This window comes from Thalia democratica, chromosome 1, assembly GCF_965202585.1.
Source record: "Thalia democratica chromosome 1, ktThaDemo2.hap1.1, whole genome shotgun sequence".
NCBI lineage: Eukaryota > Metazoa > Chordata > Thaliacea > Salpida > Salpidae > Thalia > Thalia democratica.
Window position 1 is genome coordinate 61,067,347 of NC_139165.1, and position 24,813 is coordinate 61,092,159.

The following is a 24,813-nucleotide window of genomic DNA, read 5'->3' on the forward strand; positions in this document are numbered from 1 at the left end:
TCTCCTTTATTTCAGTGAAGCTATTTTAAACTAACAGCAATTATAGTTTAAGTTAACTTACAACAGTTACTACGATTTATTTTAAGTTTGAATCCATGTCACTAATTTACATTTAATTTAAATGCATCTTTTATAATAATTTTTAGCTTATGAACCATTTCGGGTGAAACATGGTATACAAACATTTTTATATATTTAAAGCTTAAAATTTTAGGTTATAAACTTTAACCAGGGTTGCCAAATTTTTTTAAGAAATTTATTTCAGGTTTCAAAAATAAACGTTTTTGGATCTACTTTTAGTTTAAAGCTGAGTTTGAAAACTGTACTTAGTAGTATAATAACATTGAAAAGATAATGTAAAGCTACTTTAAATTGATTTTTATTAAAAAAAAGATGATGACAAGTTTTTTTTTTATCTGTATGGTAGATTTTTTGTGTCAAATTAAAATTTTACTACTTAACATGTAAAAATTGTTCAAAATTCCTTGTTTTTTTTTAGCCTAAATTGTCAAATTCTAGGTTTTTCAAGGACTTCAGGCAACCCTGTTTGACTGCTTGATAAAGTAAATGTAAAAAAATTGCTTGGGTTTGTAGATAGATTATTTTTGATGCATTAATTTAAAATTTCTTAAAAAGAAAGTCAACTATTCAAGACCTAAAAAAAGTTCAATGCTACAGTTATTAAAATAATCATGTTATTATTATTACTTAGATGATTTAATATTTTGTAGCCACAGTGCTAGCCGCAATTAGAGATATCAAATCTTTTAAATCATCAAAGTTAGAAAAAAAAAGGTAGAAGATAAATGAGCTAAAAAAAAAAAAACTTAATTAAATTAATCTTGGTTCAGACCTTTTAATTACTAAGTTTAAGAAATAAAATATGATTAGGAATATAATTTAATCTACAAAACTTAGACGATAAATTTGATAGGTATAATTTAAAAAGCACGATAAAATTAGATTTAAAACAACAAATAATTTCTTTTGTAGAAGTATGTACAACATTTTTTGTACGAAAAATCTCCGCTTATAATTTAAAAAACTATATGTAAAAAATATATTATTTCTGTAAGGCAGTGCTATTATCAAAATGGAATTAAAATAAACCGGCCAAACTACTAAGAAAAAAGAATTAAATAACATATTTATTTTATAAGTGATTGAATGTTTAGTTTTGAAAGTTATAGCTTTAGTTCATTTAAAGTTGCAACAATAAGTCTTAAGTCACAGAAAATATCAATATAAATTTTTTTGATACCTTTCTAATTTTTTTAAAAACTATACACAATTTATAGATAATTTAAATATCCACTGAATTTTTAAAATTTAGTGATAGCATGAAATAGTCTTTTATGTAAATATCAGGTGGCGTATACGAAAAACTTTGATGCTGACATAAAAAAATCATTACAGACTTAGATTAGCGCAAAAATTAGAAAAATATAATAAAAAATATTTCATCTAAAAATAAATAAATTAAAACTAGAAAAAACTAACAAATCACTAAAAAACTATACTTTAAAGAAATTTAAGAGGTGATAAATGTAAGAAAGATGTTCTACCTTAAAGTTATAAATATCTAGAAACTAGTAGCGCATTTTTGAATTGTTTAGATAAATTAAACAAAGTAAAACATCAAAGATGAAAACATTATAGAAAATTATTATATTCTTGAACACCTCATCATTTACAAAACTATATATAAAGTTTAATACAATTTAAAAAAAGTTATCATAATAGAAATTGAGAGATACATTAAAAAAGAATTAACGTAAATGCAATACGTAAACTTTAAAAAAGGAGAACGAAAGCAAAAATGAAAACTATAAGGTTCAAACAATTGCGTGTAGTTCATTTTTTTGCATTGCAGATAAATACTTCTAAACAGAACTTATATAAATATTTTATAGTTCCAATACTTGTATACTTAAAAGTGACATAGTTTTGAAAAAGAATCCATTAATTCATTCATATATAAGATTGAACTTTTGAAATCTTCGTTTAAAACCGAAAAGTTTCATCAAAAAAAATTATTCATAACTACAAATCCGAGTATTTTATTTGTTGTCACGTATCTTTAGACGTTATTTTAGCCCACAAATGATACAGTTGTAGCAGGGATAGGCAATGGAGAGGCAAGCATGTCTTTCGGTCGTTGGTAGATATTTGTCGCGTTAACCACGATAACTGAGTATACATCTCCAACACGTATCTATTATTTAAAATTATTAATACTTTAAATAATACTGCTTTTGCACTTTTTTTAAGTCATTTAAAGAGGTGTGTGCAACTGTGCAGTGTACGACTTCAAGTTTAAGTATTTATTAAAAACTAAGAACTGTGTTTATTTTAATTAAAAATACTTTACCCAAAGAATCAAAGTTATCTACACTTGTGCATTATATATTAATATATGCTTAAAAACAATATTCAATATCGAGAAAAATACATTTTTTAAACTTATAATTTAAATCAAGAATAAAAGCTATGTGAAGAATAAAACATGTTTAAATAAAACTTCATTGTTGATAATGGCTAAATAGAAAAATAAAATTGTTTGCAGATAATATGAACTAAGTATATACAAAATTCTTACTTTAATAAGACAACAGTGTTATTTGAATCTAATGCATGTTGTTCATTTTGCAGATAAGGAAGAGTCGAGCTATCCACTAATGTTGCTAAAATAAATAATTAATTCAAATAAAATGATTGTTTACAAATAAAAACATTAGTAAAAACATCTTAAAACGAAAACTGTTGATAGATAAATAGGAAATATCATTATGAATTTACACTAGGGGAGGGCAATTTTTGTCGGCGGGTTAGCTTAACCAGAAAAAAAAAACATCGAAATTCACTTAACTTCGAAAAATTTAACTATAAAATCAAATTGTAATTAAACAATCATAATATAAGATTCTATTTGAATAATATTTGTTTACAACAACTGAGGATCTCCTATATGCAAATATAGAAGTAAAACATTGTTTTGTTAGTAATAAACTGTTAAAATAAATAATAGATAAAAATCTCCTTAAAGACATTTAAGTCGAGAACTTTGAATTGTTTGATTTAAACCAAGTTACAATATAATATAAGTACAGTGCTTATTCACTTATCCTACCTTCACTTATCCGGACGCTCACTTATCCTGACAGTTTAGTCAGAAGAAAATTCAAAAATTTAAATAGTAAACATAAAAATTCATTTAAAAAGTTTCACAACTTTTTAAATTCCATGAGTTTGCTGCTGAAAAACGTGGAAAAACTATAAAACAAACGTCTAACATTTCTTGTTTTAGTAAAACTTCTAATAAAAACTAGTTTGTTAGGAGTGTTATGTTTCCCTTAAATTGACTTTAAACTTAGTCAAAGTTTCTCGTTTTCGTTCTGTCTATTTTTTTTTAGTTTAAAAAGTTTTTTTTCATTCAAAGAGATAGATTTACATTATTTTTTGTTTTTAAGATAAATTCAATTGATATTTTCTTAATTTTTTTTTTTTAAATTAATAGTTAGGGCATGCAGGTGGAATTCCCAATGATAAATTTTACGTGCTTGACCCTCAAAAAACGTATATAGTTGCAGAGGGTTAGTAAGTCTGATGTTTTTCTACCTTAGAAAAAATAAATTAATTAACCTCAAGTTTAGCTTTTATTATTTATAATTTTATTATACATTACTCACAATTACTATGTATTTGTTTCGACCATAAGACTTTTCTTATGCATTGCATTATATGAAGCAGTTATATTACTAAATAAAATATTGATTTTTTGTACTTATCCGGAATTTTGGTTATCCGGACAAGTTTACCGAAAAATCTTGCCCAACGTGCCGGATAAGTTAAAAAGCACTGTACTAAAGTTCAAATTAAAAGCACATTTTAAAATATTTGTTATTCAAAAACGCAATTTCATTTGATTTACACAAATTGCCCATCCCTAACCTACCTCACTTTTTTATAGTTTTAAATATTTTAGATATATTAGACAATATTTTAAATTCAATATATTGAATTTTACTTAATATAGACTTACTTCTACAACATGAATTACTAAAAAAAAACAAATACATTTTTTCAAACTAGAAAGTAAAATAAAATTGAAAGTTTTAACGAAGAGTATTGTTAAAAAATCTAAAATTTGAAAAACTTTTCTATAATAAAGCTTTGAAACTTCGAACTCTAAAAAATTTCCTATAATAACAGTTTTTAAAAGTTTTTTAAAAAGATCAATCAAAAAATGTTAGTGGTATTTAAACAGCACATTATTAAGCAAAACTAAATCAAATGCCACAATATTTTTTGTTTAAACCATAATACTAAAAAAATTAAAACCAACTTCTAATGTGTAATGCAAATCTAAGAAAAACGGGATTTTTATTTGCACAGTAACCACGATTGCAGTTATTAAAAAACCAGGCAGGTAAAGGACCTGGTGGCGCAGTGGAAACCATGTAGCCAATTGCTAGAGGTTGCTCAAGTAGTTTCGTATCTGTTGAAATGTCATCATCATTGCTGTAAGAACGATCAACTCCCTGTAGTTTTATAAGATTATCTAATAAGTTATTTAAAATAGATTAAAATTTATTAAAAAAACTCACAGGAAACTCATCAAAACCAACGTCGTTGCCAATGAAGTTATCAAGATTTAAATCAAACTCTTTCTCTAGATCGTTATTTAGCCCATTAATGTCTATTAGTTTCAACGGATCTGCTAATTTATTATCCATTTATGCTTTTTCATTAAGTAAACATAACTCCGTAATTAATTTATTTTGCAAACTTTATTTTGTTTTAAGCTTAAAATTATTATATTTTGGAGAAATGCAACTAACCAATTTCATCTGTGCCAGAATTGAGATTAGGTTGTGAAGTGGCGGAGGTTGCAACGACACAAATGGAAGTAGATGAGAGGTCTCCAGGTGTTTTCAATTGATTAGAAATATTGTTTTGCTGCGTCCTACCGAACTTGTTAAGTTGTACCACGTCTGTTTTGTAAAACGTTTTTATAGACAAAAAAATAAAAAAAAAATCGGGTTTTGACAATTTTTTATCTTTGAAGGTGTATCTTTTATAAGAAACTTATCATAATTGCAATAATATATTTCACAAATTAAAAATTCGAATTACTTTAAATAATATGTCAAACTAAAAAACAAAACCAAGTAACTTTTTTTAAATTCTTCTTGTAGTAATAATTTTAGTTTCAAATGAGTTATTTTACGTAAAAGAAAGCCTAATACTTAATGCAAAATATTTATTTAGATAACTTACTAGGCATAATCATTGTACTGCCATCTGGCTCAGTAGAAATGAAACAAGCTGATGCTATTTTGTGTGATTGGTCTTTTCTCTTTTGTTGCAACAGTGACTTCTTGTTCAGAAACTTCGCCCAGTCTATTAGAAAGATAGTTATAATTACTTATATAAATAATATTTCTAAAGATTGCAAATAATTTTCAAATAGCGTAAATAAAAGAGTAATTTGCATAGAATAAGAATATTTTAACAAATAGACCGAAAATCACTTTAAACCTTGTTTTATAAAAAACTATTTTAAATTGAAATGTGATAAAAAAAGCTATAATAAATTATATGTCGTTCTTAACTATTAATTTAAAAGTCTAAATTGTAAGTTTTTATTACAATTTTTGTTCATTTTAAGAAGGCATGATTTTGCTAAAAAATACATGGGGGTCACAAATTTCCCCTTGCAGATATAAGTTTGATGATTCCTGGTTTTAGCTGTACTTATTACTTATGCTATCGAAGACCTTGATTGTATCAAAAAGGTGTTATTACAAAATAAGTAATTAGGAGCATAATGGTCTAGAACTAGATGGAAAATTAAACACAAAAAATAAAATAAAATTTGTTTCACACGTAATACAGAATTTAATTGTAGGTAAACTTGCCTTTTAATTCCCCATGACTAGTTCTGCCAATTTTACCAATAACCACCCTCCAAATTTTGCTTGATGATTTCGAGCAGACTTCAACAATCCAATGCCATAACTTGTTGATGACGTCTCCTCTTACGCTTAACCGCTTCTTTCGTGTTGACAACAACCTTCTGTTTACATAAACAAAATTTAATGTTAATATGCTTACATAGTAGTTTACTAAAAACCATTTTAACGATGCAACTATACTAAAAAATATTTGTAATATGTTAAATTTATATATAAATTGAAAAAAAAAACACTAAGTCTACTACAATTATTAAATTTATACAATAAATCATTAAAACTTTAAATATAATTATCAAAAGTAGTTTGAACAAAATACTCAACCACAGAAAATGAGAAACTACTAAATACAATGAAATAACATAATTTAGTATTTAAATTCAAAATGTGATACTTTACAGTTATAAATAGTGATCGTAGCTGGTAGATTTATGTACCAATTACCAGATGCTTATAAACAACTAAATATTAAGGTAGAATTAAAGACTTTAAATTCGAACTGTAAACTCTCATTAGACAGCTAGTTTACTTAAAATATCTATTTTCTAAAATATTACTTTTTTAATAAATATCGATTACATTAAAACAATTACACGAAATTTTAAAAAGGTTTAATCATGTTCTATTTATTTATTATCATTTTCTCTAAAACAACAAAATAGGTTTTTAGGCTTACCAACTTGTAATTTAAAAGTAAAAATTGAAATAAAATTTCTACAGAAAAACAAAACGTGTTTCAATTTTAAAAAATTAGACAAACTAACCGTGGAGAGACTGTCATATTGATGGCATTCATTTCAACGAACTCACCATTCTGATCAGTAGCACTTGCCAGCAAGAAGCGGTGGTCGTGCGATAAAATATACGATACAAACAGTACATCTGTAACTAGATCATTCTTTGGGCGGCCAGAAGCTGGTTGGCCTAACTTGGCGAGCTGATTTGCACGTGGATGGTTTAACACATACAATGGACTAAAAATGTGACTTCGTTTCGAAATCTAACAAAAGTATTGGAAAAATTAGGATGTCTGTTTAAACAAGGTTTAACTTATTTTTTTATTTCACATTATAATCTTATTAAATTTGTGTCATTTATACAGGTTTAATAGTTTGAAAAACGTCTATAATTTAGAAAAAAAACTCTAATAAATATTTTTTTAGATCCATATGTAGCCTGCATAACAAAATATAATAATTATTAATTCCTTATTAAAAATTTGATTTTTTTAACAGCTCAAACTACTTAAAAAAAAGGAATTTCAAAACTATAATTTTTTAAGTATGTTGCACATTTATCTAAAGTAAATAGTAAAAGTAGGTATATTTAGATCAGTTAAATTCGAAATGTATTGTTTAGGATTTATATTAAAAACTTTTACCATGGTAAAAACTTAAGCAGCACAAAGGAAACACACTTGATTCACAAACTTTTTTAAAGATACTAAATGATAGAAAATTTTAAATAAGTTTATTTTATTAACTTACTAGTCCCTTTCTCCCAGGTTTAGTGAAGGAATCATCAAATGCAGGACCAAAACCAGTCATACTTCTGATTGTGGTAGGTGGTAATTTAGGTGGGTTGTGTTGAGATTGAACGTAACAATCAAACGCTAATTGTTTTAAGTAGCTAGAATAATGCTTATTGCTGCGAGGTTGATGAACTACTTTATCGAGTGGTACTATCTAAAGAAAATTGTTGATTACTTAAAGTATACTGTAAAACATAAAAAAATTATAATAGAAATTGGTTGAGTAAGCATAAAAAAAAATATGATTTATTATAAAAGTAACTAAACCTAAAAAATAATTAGACAAATTTAATTATTAAATTAAAATATACACAAATATTTAATGAAGTAATTTAGATACAATTTAAGTATTAAAAACAGTAATTGTCTTGATCTGTAGTTGTTTAAATAACGTAAACATTTAATTCTATATCAAACTTCAACGCTAACCACATACACAAAAAGGAATAAAAATTAACTACTTTAAATATAGAACAAATTTAGTTCAGCTAGAAGGAAAAATTGATAAGGTCACAACAAATAAGACAAAAATAATAAATTGTAAAAAAAAACAGTACTTGTAAAACTAGGCGATGTTTAAAGCACTGTGGAAGTTTCTGTCGTAAAAGAGCAAATATAGTAATGAAATACTTTGTCATTTTTCCATGGAATGGATCGATTATGAACAAAACCATCCCACTGTGTGGAATCGTTTCACTGAAAGTAATTAAATAAATTAAACTAAACTAACAATATGTTTTACTTAATTTTAAGACTAGTCAGTATTTTAAAAGGTTTTCGTAATAAAAGAATCTTATTAAAGACACCTATTTGAAAAATACTTTTCTAGACAGGCTTCATACAATTATTAATAATAATTTTCGAACTTTTACACAAAGATTCGTAAATTTATAAGATATTTACCAATACAAATTTTCCTGGTCTTTTTACACTAAACGTGTTAACTTAATATTAAAATATAAATAAATGCTGAAGTTTATTGATGTGCTGTTTTACGTATTCATTATATTATTTAAATTAAGTACTTTATAGTTCTTACTATTAACATGCAAAATGACCAATATATTTTATTTTGTATATGTAGTCTAAAAACTTAAACATATTCATTATACTACTTCTACAATCACAAGAAAAATATTTATATACAATACTTCTTTGTAAGATTAGGTAATTTAAAAACATTTATAAAACAAACTGTATAAGTAGCTAAGCGAATTTAAACTAAAACATTTTATATAGATCTTTAAAAACAAAGAAATCTAATAACTGTATTAAAATAACATTCAAGCTGATTCTATTAAAATATCAGTAATTTTTTTTAATGTCTTAAATGAGATGTTATTAGAAAATTTAAATCTGTTATAAACATATATTGAACTTTTTTTTAATGCTTTGAAAGAATTGCTAGACGTATTATATAAAAAAAATTTTTTAACTCTCTGCATGTCTTATTACATAGAGTAAGACTAAAAATTCGATTTTTGTATAACATAAAACTACAGTATAATTAAAACAAAAACTTCTACTTAAAAAAAAGAAAACAAATTGACAGATATCTAAAAACAATACTTTGAGTAAAATGTTTGTTGTAAAATATTTGATTCATTTATTGTTGACTTTAAATTTTATTTATCTTAAAAAAAACTTTGCTTCATTTAAAACTTTCTGTTATACAGAGAAATCAAATTAAGGTATCCTGAAAGATTAATATATTATATAGACTGATTATTTATATTTCCAAAACTTTAATACTACGCGAGTGTAAGATATATAATCAAATTATTTGAGTCTATTAACTATTATGTCTAAACACAACTAATACAATGTCAGGGTTGCCACTGGTTTATGAAGATTTCTTCCAGGTTTTTGAAAGTACACGTTTTTGGGTCTATAATTCTTTTAAAGTTAAGTTTAAGGTTAAAACTGTGTTAAATAGTATAGCAACATTGAAAAGATACTGTAAACCTACTTTAAATATGTTAAAAATAAAAAGGTTATGACAAAAATTTTAATCTATATGATAGATTTTACTACTTAACATGTAATCATTGTTTAAAATTCCAGGTTTTTAGCCTAAGTTGTCAAATTCCAAGTTTTTCCAGGATTTCAGGTTTTGTGGAAACCCTGCAATGTGTATTTAAATCAAAATAATTATAACTTTTTTTGTTTATTGATATGCATTTATAATAACAACAGAAGAACAAATTGATGTCATAAATTACTATTAAACATAATTATCATTTTGTAATAGAAAGTAAACTAAAAAAAATAATAAGCATGTTTTTATTTCATTATATTAGCTTTTATTTCTTACACTAATATTCTTTGAGGTGAACCTAATAAAAGATAAATTTAAAAACCAAAATAAAAAGTAAACTGTATAAACCTTGAATTGTTAAGTTAGTGATGTCATTCTTAGTACCCAAATTCTAAAGAACCAGGCATAAGTTTATCAATAAAACGATTACCAAGTTGAAAGAGTGCTAGATATAATTTGACTGGATTTTAATGTTATCAAAAACATTTATAAGAAAAGTAAAACTCTAAATTAGCATTACTAATTTCACAAAGCAACGAGAGTTATTTAATTGCTTTATATCTCATTTTAATTACCTTTTTTAACACAAAACTAACAACATTGATTTTATTAAAATAAGCCTGTATCTAAAGCAGGGATCAGCAAAATGCGGCCCGCGAGCATGCTTTTATTTTAAATGGGATGCTGCTTATAAAACGTAAAACCTATGGCCAGCAAACATGCAAATGCGGTTCGCTAAAGAAAAAAAAAGGAACTTACATTATATTCTCCAGGTTTCAAAGTGAAGAGAAGAAAAAAAGTCTCAAGTACATTTTAGGTAAAATTTGAAAATTACATTAGGTATTTCGATGATAAGTAAAAAAACTTTGATTTTTGAAATTTGGCCTAGAACTAAAAATTGCCTGCCGACCCCTGATCTCAAGTAGACTGATTTTTATTTTAAATAAACCTAAATTAATGACGCAGTTGGTTTTCCATTAAAAATGTCATGCATAAGTACTACTTCATGTGTTATTAGTAGGTTTTTAAAACAGTAATAAAATGACACAAAACATTAGATTGAATAAGTTAACGTCAAGTCTAACAACAAATAAAAAGTGTAAGTTTTAAGTGGAAGACATATATATATAATACCTTTCTAAAGTTATACTCATGTCAAACACAGATTTGATTACTTGCGGTTCTTTGTGGAAATTTCCAGTTTTTCCGGTCAGTTGCTGGTTTACATAAGTTGTTATTTGTTGTACTGTTTAAAAAAATATAAACATATTTTCATCAGGAAAGATACAATTATAATCAGGGTTGCCAAATGTTTTTAGCAAATTTTCCCCAAATTTTCAAAATTTCTTCCAGATTTTTAAAATAACACATTCTTGGGTCTATTTTTAGTTAAGTTTAAGATAAGAAACAGTTTTAAATAGTATAAAACACTCAAAAGATACTTTAAATTGTTATAAAAAAAAAAAGATAATGACACAAATTTTTTATCTATATGATAGATTTTTTGATTCAAATCAAAATTTTACTACTTAACATGTTAAAATTGTTAAAAATTCCAGGCTTTTCCAGTTTTTTTTTTTCAAAATTTCTCAAATTCCCGTTTTTAAGGCTTTTTGGCAACCCTGTGTAATAAACATTATCGTTAAAATAGGATATTTATGCATTGTCGTAATAAATCTTAGTTAAATTTAAAATAAAATGTATGCAGATGCATTTAAAGTAGTCATAATTAAAGTATTAGAATGAAATAATTAGGTAGAAGTCATATGCGCTAGTTTAATTTAACAACACAAGTCAATAGTTACTAATTTATACAGTATAATTTTATTACTTTCAAATGTTTTCAAAAAAGATAATTAGTCTTGAAGTATGTGTAGTTAAAATCCACCATGAAGGAGAGTAAACAGAAAATGAAATATAACTAGTGGGGTAATATTATTTCCTTATTTAAACATATCCAAAGAAAAAATTTCTTTATTATATTTCTCTAAAAGCAAATAATTTTCAACATAGTTTCAAAGGGGGAACCACAAGGTCGCAATTTGAAACTTACACTATATATTCTAAAGTTGTTGATGATGAGCAAAAAAAGGGTCTTAGGTGATTTAAATTGTAGTACTTAGAGGAATCCTGTCGAAGGTGGCCATAGCTTTTCTATTCCTTCAAAAAGGGCCTTATAAAAAAAAAGTTTGAGAAACCTTGCTTTAAAGAAACTGACGCACGTTTTATTAGGTTAAATTAGCAAAACAATTCTACTGAAATGCTCAAGAAACTATCTAATACAATAAGTTACTATGAAGAGTTAAATTAATACATTTAGATTAAAAAATCTAGTCTTATAAATTAAAGTGTAAAGTAACTTATAGATTAATTATAATTCACTTTCTTTGTTGGGGGGCTACTAACTCATTAATATATTTTGATAGAAGAAGTTATTATAATATATATTTATATATTTAAGCCAGATCTAGTAAAGTTAATAACTAAAAACAAATAAATTAATTACTAGTATTTTGTCACATAACTTTTGAAGTAGTATTTCTAGTTATTTTCTTTAGAATACAATTATTTAAATTGAAGCACAATAACTAACGTAGGCTAGTGAAACATAATATGGCAATTCTTCTTAAGTTTGTCTTTTCTTCATTACTAACTGCAATGCCATCTAGGGTTGAGTTTAAAACTATAAAAAAAATAGAAAAAGTTGTATATATATATTTTTTATATCCATGTATAAATGTTTATGTGCATTAATTTTATTGTTAATCTTGTAATTTTACTGTAGTTTTTAATTAAATAATATATTACTATTTATATATATAAATATATACTATTACTTAATCTGTCTTATATATTTAGTTGTTTACACTAATTTTTAGTTGTTCTGCACAGAAAAAAAAAAAAGGAAAAGGTTGTTATTCAATAACTTTAGGCTGATAAAATAAACCAGCAAATAAAAGCTTTGCATTTAACCTTTTTCACAAAGAATTTTTTCACTGTCATCAATGTCATCAGTTTTCACTGAGTCGCAAAAATTAACTCCATTATGCTTCATTGGTTTCAAAATTCCAAGCTTGCACCCCTGATACCTTGATGAAAGCTCTTTCATAAAATCATGAATTTGCCATGAAATTTTGTTAGACGAAGCGATGCAAGAGTAGAGTAGGTCATGATGTGATGAATAAGGCTCTAATGCAAGGCGATCCCACATGTCTAAAGAAGAAGGTGAGATTAACATAAGCGAATTCTTGTGAACTCCCACTTTTAATACCGGAACTGGTTGACTATCAGCCTCTGAAAATAAATAAAATTTATAGGACATTTTTTAAAAGTGCAAATAATTAAAAATTTTATAATTTTGATAAATAAGCTAACTAATTCTACAAGTCTGATAAAACTAATTTTGCACATTAAAGAAATATTAAAATTATGAAATACTACAAACTCAACAAAAAGCTTCAGAACAAAGTAATCTAGTATTATTAGTAGTTAGCTAAAAATTTAAAAAATTACATAATTTTATTTATATACCTCAATAACTCTGTAATCACAATCATAAAAAATTAAAAATAAATAGATAAAAATTACTTTACAACAAATTAACGTGTGTTACAAATAGAAATTGTTTGATTTTACTTTTTACAAACAACAGTTTTGCCAAATAAAAATTGAACCAACAGCTTACATATAAGACTTAATTTAACAGAGTTATATAAGATTTGTTAAAGCATACAATGTTTAGAGACTAACATAAAAAATGACACTTTTAATTTTTTTTACAGATTACAATCTAAAATTGTTTTTAAAACTTTAGGTATTATAAAACTACCATATCTTTTTTATAAGCAACTAGAACAAATCTTTAATTTATAATACAAATTATATCAACTTTTACTTTAAGCATCAGATCACTTAAAATCATAAATAAGTAGGGACGGAATAGTCTGGTTATTAAATCTATATGGCCAACAGTTTGTAGAGTTGTGGCTTAAGATATACACTTTGGCTTACTTAAGATATATACATAACTTTTTATATGTTTCAATAATGTTAATAAAACAACCAACAATTACACGACTTAAATTATTTATTAACCAGCAAGTTGCAATATACTTTTTTAATAAAAATAATTGTAGAACAATAAAAATAGATATGATGAAATCGAAGAATTAGACATAATACACATCAATTTAATAAATGAAAACACTTATCGAGTAATCTTTGTGACTTTCACTAAATAGTCGTTAGTTTATTTTATAATTAATCACGACTATTGAGTAAAAAGCAGGTTTCATAAAATAAAGTCTATCATATTAACTAAGAAAAAAGTATAAATACACTTATATAGAATTTAGATAAAGATATCAAAACTATACTTAATTGTTTTTACAATATAAACTAACATACACTGTATTTAACAATTTAACCTTTTCCAGCATCCTTACAGAACTCTCTCCACGTGAGCGGTCCTTTTACGTGTTGCGTTGTTTCGTAAGACCTGTCGCTTCTCTTACGCTGTATGGCTTTTTGCAGGGTAGGTTTTAAAGATCTCAGTAACTGGTGAATAAACATATGGTGTGAAGATGAGTGCACTAGATCACCTATTCAAAAAAAATTATAGTTAATCATTTAGATTAAAGATTATAGTAAAGAAACTAAAACACATTTTATAAGTTTAATCATGTGTTTCTAAAGTATTTCATTTTTATAAGAATTATTTACCAAGATTTATATCAACTGAAATTACTTGTACTTCGTAATTTTTTGTATTACTGAAAGAAAAATATTTTTTGTGTAATATTTACAATAAAATTTTTCGAACTATCAATTTATTTTTAATTTTAGTAAGCATGATAAATATATCTTTCATAAACTTAATTTTATTTATGTTTAAAAGCTTTCTTTTTATATTATACACATACTAACAAGACTTTATACTTGGCTGTAAGCATTAAAAATGAAGAATTTACTTGTAGAATTACAATGAAATCATATTCAAAAAATATAAAAACAAATATATACTAGTTAAATTATTATTGAAAAAAAATATATATAAATAGTTTCTATTTCTTATATTTGAGTCCTTAAAGTTTAAATTTGAGATAGAAAGCAATTAAGGAAGACAAGCTATTTGGTTCAAGATAGTTGAGTTAACTTAAAAGTAAAGATTCTAGTATCATTTTAACACAATTTTCAACTACAATATATTTTTAATTTGTACAAAATCATAAAGAAAAATGTTAAAATTAGGCCTATGTTTTACATAGAGCATTAAAGTAAGAATAAAATTGTGATATAACCTTAAAATAATTAAACATAAAGAAATTTTGTTATAAAACTGATTACTTATACTAACATTGTTGGTAGTTCCATCTATGCATTGGATTCTCATTGATAACTGATTCATTTTGATTAAGAACTTCTTCAAATGCTTTGATACAAGCTTCATGTTCATCTAAAAGTAATTTGATTAGTGAAACAAAGTTTAATGTAAAAAAGACAACCTATGGTGCTAAATAGCTGTAAAACTAAGTATATTCAACAAAAATAATAAACATCAATCTAAGGTTTCAAAATTAGTTTAAAAAAAAAAAACAATTTATCTAGTTAAGTTTTAAGAACATAATTTACAAAAAAATGCATATCTGTAGTAACCAAGTTATGGCTTGCAATGTAATTTTGTAGTATTAAATAATTATTTTTTAGTAGTCTAACAAATATTTTTTCGGAGTTAAAAAAAAATCATAATGGATTTAAAGTGATAATTTTACTGAACTAAACACGTATTTTAACCAGTGGCAATCAACGTATTAAAATGAATAAAACTAGTTAGATCGTCAATAAATATGTGTGAAATAGTTTTACACAGTACTTAAATTAAAAAACAATTAAACTAAAAAAAATTTTTAATCAAAGTGATGCAAGATACTAAAATAAGTTTTTATTTTATATGTGAATGTTGAATGTGAATAAATCAAATAAAATTTACTTAATTACACATAAGTATTCTTATAATAAACTTAGTCTAAGCAACAGACCTACAAATAAAATTTGGAATTAATACTTATTGTCTAAGCTAAGAAAATGTTCTAAACAAAGTAGTAGAAGTAAATGGAACATAATTAACCTCAAAACAAAAATGAGTTATTTTAACTTCTTTAATTACAATTGAAAATCTTTTTTTTTTTAAGTCAAATAATTTATAATTCTATAATAAATATAGAAAAATAAAACACTACAAAATTGTGTCACAGTTAAGTTTTAGAAATATAGTTTGAAATCCATTAAAAAAAGAATAAAACAGACTGATACAAGTACCACAAAAATCTAAACACAAAAATAATTGACCTAGTGAGTATAAAAAAGTAAGTACAAATGACTATAAGAATAAATCAATTCTTTAGTAAATAAAAACAAACCATTTTCTACGTTAGTGTTTTTTATAAATACAGATTCATCAAGCTTTTCGTCAAAAAGAGGATGAGAAAATGGGGAACAACTCAATTGTAGTGCTACTGACACCAACTCTTCGAAAAACGCAGCTGATTAAAAAATAAGTTATTGGATAACATTAATAAAACACAAACTTACTATACATTTCTAATTACATATTTAATTACTATACAAAACTTTTGAAAATTAATTCTTTAAATATGCAAAGAAGTCTGCATTGAAGACTTTATGTATTAAGTATTCCTAATTGGGGTGATTTTGGCTATAAAAGGGCAATGACTAGTAAGGGGCTAAAATTATGTAATCATCTAATAAAGGGGCCTTTTAATTTGAACCAAATGGCGATTATGAAAATGAGTTAGGGAAACCTGATTAACATTCAAAATAAAAAAAAGTTTTAAAGCTCTTATTTGCTACTATATCCTGAATTCGTTTAAATTATAGTCTTTGTTAGTTTTAAATAATTTTCATTTTGTACTGAAGAACAGAATTAAATCATTTAAAATATACGAGTTAATAAAATTTACATATGGATAATATTTTAGTGCGCACATTTTAAATTGAAAATTTAAGAACAATTGCTTCAATACATTTAATCTAAAAATAATAAACGTGAAAAGTTTCTTATCTTTAACATCATAATTAGAAAGAGCAACAATACAAACTGTTTTTATTTTGTGTAGATTCATGTAGCTCATTGTATCCTACTTCATTATTTATTATCTTTAAATATCGTTTTTTAATTATATTTAAAATAAAGAAAGTTAAATAAAGAGTTATTTTCCATGAATGATCTTAATCAATTATAATCAATGTCTTTAATTATAAGATGATACATCAGATCAAAGATAAGACATCAAATCAAGGATAAGACAACAATTTCCTTTTAATTAGTTACAATAATGTTATGTTTATTTACGTCGATGTACAAATTGAATTAATTATTTAACGGATCAAAAGTAATAATCAGTCACACAATAAGCAGTAAAAACCAAATTCTGATTTTGAGAAACTGAGTTGTCTGAGACCAGATTTTTAAAGTAAGGTTTAGAATACTTTTTATGCAGAAATAATGCAATTGAAATTATCATTTACCAGAATGCTGCACCACCGACTAGAAAGTGACATTTACAGGTTATTACGTATTTTTATAAAAACTATTGGCTATATCTGAGTTTTTTTAGAGGCGATTTTGTTTCATAAAGTATACCAATCAATGGTTATTACCTAGGAGGAAGATGTGGAAGAGACACTTGTGACAAAGTGCCTTCAAGAGTATCCAGGTGTGTTGAGGAAGGTCAAAGCTTGAAACATGATACATTATACATTTTTGACTGAGTGATACTTAACAAAGGAGAGAGTAGTAGTGGCCCCAGTTAACAAACTCGTGTTCTAAAGATGTTACGTTTGGTGCACCAGGGAATAACACTAATGCATATTGTATAATCGTGCCCAACTGATTATCGTCATTGTAATTATACAAGACATTGAATCAGTTCGATCAAAATATCAAAGCTGCAAATTAAATACACATTTAAACCTTCATTACAAAAAGGTGACGGTGGACCAGAATCTACGTTTAGTGCAACGAGAAACTCATGAAAAGTAAATGTAGGGGTAGGGAGTACTGCACATTTTTTTGGTCATACTGTAAAATTCATATGAAAATATTTGATTCGGATGTGTTTTTGCTTAATTAAGAAGAATCTGAAAAAAAAAATCAAAAAAAAAGTTTGCCGCCGAAAAAACTAATTTCACCCCAAAAAATCACATACTTTTCGATTTTTTGACTTAAGCAGTAATAATATCACTTGTACATGTCCTAGATTTATAATTTAGGTCTTTAATGAAAGCTTATACTTATTGACATATATTTAAAGACATATTAACTGCTTTTGATGTATTATGACGTCATAATCACCCTAAATGTCCTAAATTTGTCTGTAAAATGTAGGGGTAGGGATTACAGCACATTTTTTTGGTTAAAGTGTAAAATTTAAATAAGTACATATGGTTCGGATGTGTTTTAGCTTAGTTAAAAAGAATCTAAAAAAATAAATTTACAAAAAAAAGTTGCTGCCAAAAAAACTGATTTAAACCCCAAAAATCACCTATTTTTTGATTTTTCGACTTAAGCAGTAATAAAATTACTTAAACATGTCCTAGACTTGTTATTTATATCTTAAATGAAAGCTTATAACTGTAAGCATAAATAAAGACATTTCAACTGCTTTTGTTGTATTATGACGTCATTATTACACTAAATATGTAAATTTTATCTGTAAAATCGTACTTTTTTTTATATAAAAAGCAAATTCTTCTGCCGTTTTACTTTTAGTTTTTGATTTAGAATATAAAATGTGTCGAGTCAGCTAGGCAGAAAGATATTACTGATGTAATGTCATTTCAATTGCATGTTGATATATATATATATATATAAAATGCATTTTAAATCACTTTCCGTTATTAGAAATTATGATTATTGAGAACGCCTGTCTAAGAATAAAAGATCTAGACTATATATCATAGAAAGTGCATGTAAATTTATTAAAATTAGTGTAATTTTATTCTTTAAATTCAAGAATTTTTATTTAATTATACAATAAATGTTTATCTGTATTAATTTTTTTTAGCTTGAAGTATGTTATTGTTTTTTAATTAATATTAGTTAAAGTTTATAAAGTATTGTACATCTAAATAAATTACAACTTAATTTGTTAGTTTGTTTAAATGTTTAATTCTCTAATTTCAAGTATTTTTATCAAATCTTTTTTAGTTTTAAACTCAGAGCAGTTAATTGTTATTGTATTTACTTATATAAAATGCTCTCAAAAATTATAATTTCTAATAACGGAAAGTGATTTAAAATGTATTTTATATATATATCAACATGCAATTGAAATGACATTACATCAGTAATATTTTTCTGCCTTGCTGACTTGACACATTTTATATTCTAAATCAAAAAACTAAAAGTAAAACAGCAGAAGAACTTGCTTTTCATATTATAAAAAAAAGTATAATTTTACAGACAAAATTTGCATATTTAGTGTAATAATTACTACATAATACAACAAAAGCAGTTGAAATGTCTTTAATTTATGCCTATAGTCATAAGCTTTCATTTAAGATATAAATAACAAGTCTAGGACATGTTAAGTAATTTTATTAAAGTCGAAAAATCAAAAAAATATGTAATATTTGGGGTTTAATTCAGTTTTTTGGGCAGAAACTTTTTTTTTACAAAATTATAATTTTTTTTAGATTCTTTTTAACTAAGCAAAAACACATTCGAATCATATGTACTTATTTGAATTTTACAATTTAACCAAAAAAATGTGCTGTACTACCTTCCCCTATATTTTACAGACAAATTTTGCACATTTACGGTGATTATGACGTCATAATACATCAAAAGCAGTTAATATGTCTTTAAATATATGTCAATAAGTATAAGCTTTCATGTAAGTCATAAAATATAAATCTAGGACATGTATAAGTGATTATATTACTGTTTAAATCAAAAAATCGAAAAGTATGTGATTTTTGGGGGTGAAATTAGTTTTTTCGGCGGCAAACTTTTTTATTATTTTATTTTTCAGATTCTTCTTAATGAAGCAAAAACACATCCGAATCAAATGTACTCATAAGTCAAGCAAACATCACCCTAGTACTCCCTACCCCTACTAAATATTAGCATTTGATTACTATCCAAGGTCAAACGGACGAAAAGGAGTAGCTGTTAAACAGGTAAAATGTTGCCTACATAAAATGTTAATGGATCAATAAGTAATGATAATGATAGGTTTAAAAGTTGAATGCTTAATATGATAAATACTCCTGATAGAGATTGACAAGTATCCCCAGCTAGAAACATAGTTATTAATTTCAAACTAGCTTGAAAAATTATTCAAATCTTCAGTTCAACCAAATAAATGAAAACATGGAAGCTCAAAGAAGAGGTGCTTCTTATGAGATTTGTAAAGATTTAAAGAAATCATAACCACAGAGTCCAACAGTTGGAACTTTTTTCTTTTAGGAGTAAAGGTCTACTGCAGAACCAGAGATGAGCTCATCAGCAAAAAGGGACAGGGGTGGTTTAATAATAAAAGTGCTACCACACGATCATTTAAAATCAGAAACGTTGGTTTCAAGGAGAGACTTACTCAGAGAAACAGGAAATTTCTAAGGTTGTACAACACCATGTTAACCAGTATTGAACCAAAGGCGTTCAATAGTAGCTATGGAAATCTACCCAGTAATGAACCAATTACGTGTCAAGCATAGGAAGAGCACCTTCCTATTTTGATGGTTTCAACAGGAAATGATGTGTCATTTGCTTCATGTCTATTGAAGGAACATAATGCTTCAGGGAGGCTTTTAAGTGGCGAAAAAAAAAACAGATCATGCGCATTCTTAATTAGCCTGGAGGAGTTTATCATTGAGCTTAAGGTAATTTAAAATTTATGTGTGCGTTCTCATAGATTAACGATTAATATTTACTGTTTATTTATTTTTATTTATTTATCTATGTTAAAATAATGTTTAGTTGTTTGAGAGCAGGCAGACTACGGCCCATTAGTATGCAGGGTTGCCATTTGTTTTTTGAATTTTTTTCTAGGTTTTCCAAATTTCTTCTAGGTTTTTAAAAGTACACTTTTTTGGGTCTATTTTTAGCTTAAAGTTAAGTCTAAGGTAAGAAACTGTTTTAAATAGTACAAAAACATTTGAAAAGATAGTATAAAGCTACTTTAAATATGTAGTATAAAGCTACTTTAAATATGTTTTTTAATAAAAAAAAAATTCGATGATGACATAAATTTTTTATTTTATATGACAGATTTTTTGAGTCAAATCGAAATTTTACTACTGAACATGTGAAAATTGTAAAAATTCTAGGTTTTTTTAGTTATTTTAGTTCAAAATTCCAGGTTTTTCCAGTATTTTTTTCAAAATTTTTCAAATTCCAGGTTATTGTTGCCTAAATTGAAGAATTCCAGGTTTTTCCAGGATTCCAGGTAAAGTGGCCACCCTGGTATGAGTTTATTTCAAATATGATGCGGCCCATAAAAGGTAAAACTTGCGGACCGGCTAGGAATACGTTGAAATTTACACTAGATATTCTTGGATTTGAAATAAAGAGCAAAAAAAGACCTAGTTACACTTCCATGAAATTCGAAACTCAAACTAGATAGTTTGGGTACTTCATAAAAAAAAAAACTAAAACTGCAGCCCATTAATAATTTTATTTTCGAAATTTTACTCGCCTGCCGACCTCTGTTCTAGAGATTAATTCTATGTTGGGAAAAGTGTTTCTTTTCATTCCCCTCTAAATAAATATTTTTTTGTGCTATAAATAAGCTAGGGGGATTTAGAGTTATTAAGTTCATTGCAATGTATTTGATTAACCATTACTTTTAAAGAATGTTCATTATTCATAAAAAGTTTAATTAAATAAAATAATGAGTTGTTGTTCAAGATACTGATAAATTTATTTAACTAAATATAATATTTTAGTCTCTATTTCTAGATAACAGGTTTGAGTAATAAATCAAATCGTTAGGATCAAACAAACTTTATAAGCTTTGTTTTAAAATAAATAAATATCAAAAGCAACTTAAAAAATCAAAATTACGACTACAAAATATTAACTTAAATCTCAGTCTATTTTAGTTTTTCTATTTGCATAAAAAAGATTTAAATATATCTTCATAAAAAAATAACAAAATACCTTCTTTAATGTCTATTGGATTTTTTTGAAGTGTTTCAACATTATTCACTATTTCTTTTTCTACTTTTAAACAATTGATGTCAAGCTGATCTTCCAAAAATAATCCACTTTGCTTAGATAACATTCGGTTCCGAGATGAACTGATAACATATTTAAGATTTTATTTGAAATTCGCCAAAATAAAAAAAAATCCATGCATAAAAAGAAACCTAGCTTATAACAGTTTACAATTCCAAAATTTAAAAAAAGCTAACAATAATGCTTAAAATAAATTAAAAAATTTTAGTATAACACATTTCTAAAAGTAAAACAACTTTTTTGTATGCAAATATTTTACTAACCGGTGACACTTACGTACAACAAAATAATTGTTTTTATATCTCCTTGTATGGATCTTTAGGATTTAACGCCTTACTACGTCATATCTTACTTAAAAATAACAAATAAAGTTTACTTAATAATCGTTTATGGAAATTTGCATATTTGATTTGTTTAAAAAAGTCTACAACTGCCGAAAATTTACCTAATAATATAAATTCTATAGATAGATAAAAATTAAGACAATCACTTAGTCTATTCCAAAGAGAACGAATTTATTTAAATGTAAAAACAGAACGCTGTTATTTGTAGTATTTCCTAGTTCAGAATTTAAAATAAAAACATTTAATTTGACAACAACTAATATCATATACTTTTATGCAGTTGTAAAACTGTAAAAAATGCAAGTAAACCTGAAACCACACACGCAGTTATCAGAGTTTTCCCAATCAACAGCTGGCTTGTCAGTATTTACTTCGGTGCCGCCAAAATGTAATGTGTTCTGAGCACATGTACAAAGTGGGCACATATCGTATGACCTGTGTTGTTCATTGTTGATTTAAAACTTTTATTTTCATACCATTACAATATTAGCTACTGAACTTATTTGTGTGTTGATACTTTTTAGCATTTTAAGTACACCATAAAATAAATCTTATAATTTTAATATAAAACGCACCCAAACCAATGAACTTACAATTTGTAACTTAAGTAAGAAAATATACTACATAGATACTTGCATACTGAAGTTTATATTAACAATTTGTCACTCTTAATTACCAACAACTAACCTGGGTATCCTTATACTAGCAAAAGTTTCTAGTAATTTTAAACTCCTTATTTACACTTTTTAAGTTAGTATTGCTGCTGGTAAATTTACAAAATTTTTTAATAAAATAGTAAGTTTTTCTACATTTATTATTTAAAACTATAAGAAAGCCTCATTAATGCGTACTAAATTACATTATGCAAACTTATATTTAAAAAATAAAACCTACATCATTGACGTTTTTATATCTTAAAAACATATTTAATTTTAAGCAATTTATTTTTTGAAGTATAAAAGCTTATGTACCAATGCATAAAATATCTTAAATAAGTATTAATCTAATAAAATACAATATATTAAGGTTATAAAATGATTATGAAATAGTTATATAAATTACAGTGTAAATAAACAATCATATGCACAAAAAATAAAAACCTATCTGGAACCACATTGAATATCTGATCAAACAGCATTAAGTTCATGTTTATAGATGCGGTAGTGTCCATATGATGGTGTACTGGAGTTGTAATTGGAAGCGGAGATGGTGACATTAAGGTTGTTGTCATTGCAGTTGGAGAAATGATTGATTGGTGAGCTGGAGACATGTGTGTAATGTGTGGTGTTTTCGGAGTGTTTGGTGGAAGAGGAGAAGGCTGTAAATTGCCATGACAAGATTGTGGTGTTGTTATGGACTGGTGGCGAGGAGTGGACGGGGAAGGACGCATATCTCCGAGATAATTGCAATGTTGATATGGAGTAGAAGCCTGAGAGAAAGAATGGGAATGAGGACGCTGAACCTAAAAAAAGAAAATAGATACAAGAGCTTTAATTTTGAATAGAAGTACACTTTATATCACAGTTTAACAATTGAGTAGTACTACAATAATTAGATTGAGTAAGCTCTTTTCAATAAAAAACATAAATAACTTAATTTCTATATTGGTATTTCAGTACCAGCAGACAAATCGATAACGAAATTCAGCAACTGTAGATGTTTAAAAAAATCATTATTATTAGATAAATAAATCATTAAGAAAACACATTTAATAAAAGTTACCTTATACTAAAAAAATGCTATTACTGTTGTAATAACAAAACAAAATGGAAAGAAAAAACCATATCAACAGTTGTACTGGAATCAACTAAGAAAATAGTTTTAAATGAAAGTAAAATGTGATTAAAAACTTAGTGATATAATTATAAAGTCGTGTTAGTGATTTTATTTTTCTACTTACTAGTTAAAAGCTTTTTTTTTGTTTTTACTGATATTAAATACTATAGAATAGTTAAAAACTGAGTACTTTGGTAATAGAAAAGTTACAAAACTACACCAAATAATCCCTAGTAACATAACAACTTTTATATTTAAACTACTTTACATTTTTATCAGCTTAAACTTTTTATGTTCATCTAATTTACTATCCGTGAAGTTTTAATATAATATTTACTTTTAAACAGTTTTTTTAGAAAACAATTGTGAACTAGGCTATCCAGTAGTCGTGATTTTTCAAACTTTTGTACATGAACTTTAAAAAAAGAATTATATCTAAACATTTTGATAATACAAAAAATTGTCCGCATAAAAACTATAGTTTTTATGGATTACCCGTTTCATCAGAACAATAATAAAGCAAACAGCAAATTATTTTTTAAGAATCACAAAAAAACACATTATGACGTTTCGAATGAAACTGAATAACTTTAATTAGCTATTCTAAAAAAAAACCTTCTGTTCAAGTCAACTTAAGTTTTGTTCGCCTTGTTTGTTCTTATTTTTAGTTTTCTTTTGTTGCTATTTTTGTTATTGATTAGTGTTTTTTGTTCTTTTAAAATACATATTTTCGTTGTGAAGACAGGGTTGCTGTCTTTTTTAAGACTAAGGGTTTTTAAGGACCTTTAAAAGTGTGCCCGAACTGAGCTTTATAGTTTGGAATCGATGCTCATTGAAAAAGAAAAACTAAATACGCAAGCTTCTGGAAATGGAAAGATAGCCCTACC

The 24,813-nt window shown here is 25.7% G+C and overlaps 1 protein-coding gene across 2 annotated transcripts in view; it reads right to left on the reverse strand.

Annotated features, from left to right (window-relative positions):
- Positions 1 to 916: 916 nt before the first annotated feature.
- The window catches only part of LOC145838296 (mediator of RNA polymerase II transcription subunit 13-like), a 56,024-nt gene continuing 32,127 nt past the window's right edge, over positions 917 to 24,813 (reverse strand). The window contains exons 22-40 of one of the 2 annotated variants that reach the window (XM_082946920.1): positions 23,251 to 23,612; positions 22,460 to 22,585; positions 21,729 to 21,868; positions 15,964 to 16,086; positions 14,901 to 14,999; positions 13,972 to 14,145; positions 12,518 to 12,838; positions 12,138 to 12,227; positions 10,679 to 10,790; positions 8,064 to 8,202; positions 7,463 to 7,660; positions 6,740 to 6,975; positions 5,922 to 6,079; positions 5,281 to 5,403; positions 4,842 to 4,994; positions 4,608 to 4,717; positions 4,346 to 4,541; positions 2,600 to 2,684; positions 917 to 2,215 (exon numbers count right to left, since the gene is read on the reverse strand). In XM_082946920.1, coding sequence (XP_082803046.1) covers positions 2,071 to 2,215; positions 2,600 to 2,684; positions 4,346 to 4,541; positions 4,608 to 4,717; positions 4,842 to 4,994; positions 5,281 to 5,403; positions 5,922 to 6,079; positions 6,740 to 6,975; positions 7,463 to 7,660; positions 8,064 to 8,202; positions 10,679 to 10,790; positions 12,138 to 12,227; positions 12,518 to 12,838; positions 13,972 to 14,145; positions 14,901 to 14,999; positions 15,964 to 16,086; positions 21,729 to 21,868; positions 22,460 to 22,585; positions 23,251 to 23,612 — 3,090 coding nt within the window. In that variant the 3' untranslated portion in view covers positions 917 to 2,070. Of the gene's footprint in view, positions 2,216 to 2,599; positions 2,685 to 4,345; positions 4,542 to 4,607; positions 4,721 to 4,841; positions 4,995 to 5,280; positions 5,404 to 5,921; positions 6,080 to 6,739; positions 6,976 to 7,462; positions 7,661 to 8,063; positions 8,203 to 10,678; positions 10,791 to 12,137; positions 12,228 to 12,517; positions 12,839 to 13,971; positions 14,146 to 14,900; positions 15,000 to 15,963; positions 16,087 to 21,728; positions 21,869 to 22,459; positions 22,586 to 23,250; positions 23,613 to 24,813 lie in introns of both variants that reach the window. The other variant, XM_082946243.1, reaches the window with a different exon arrangement.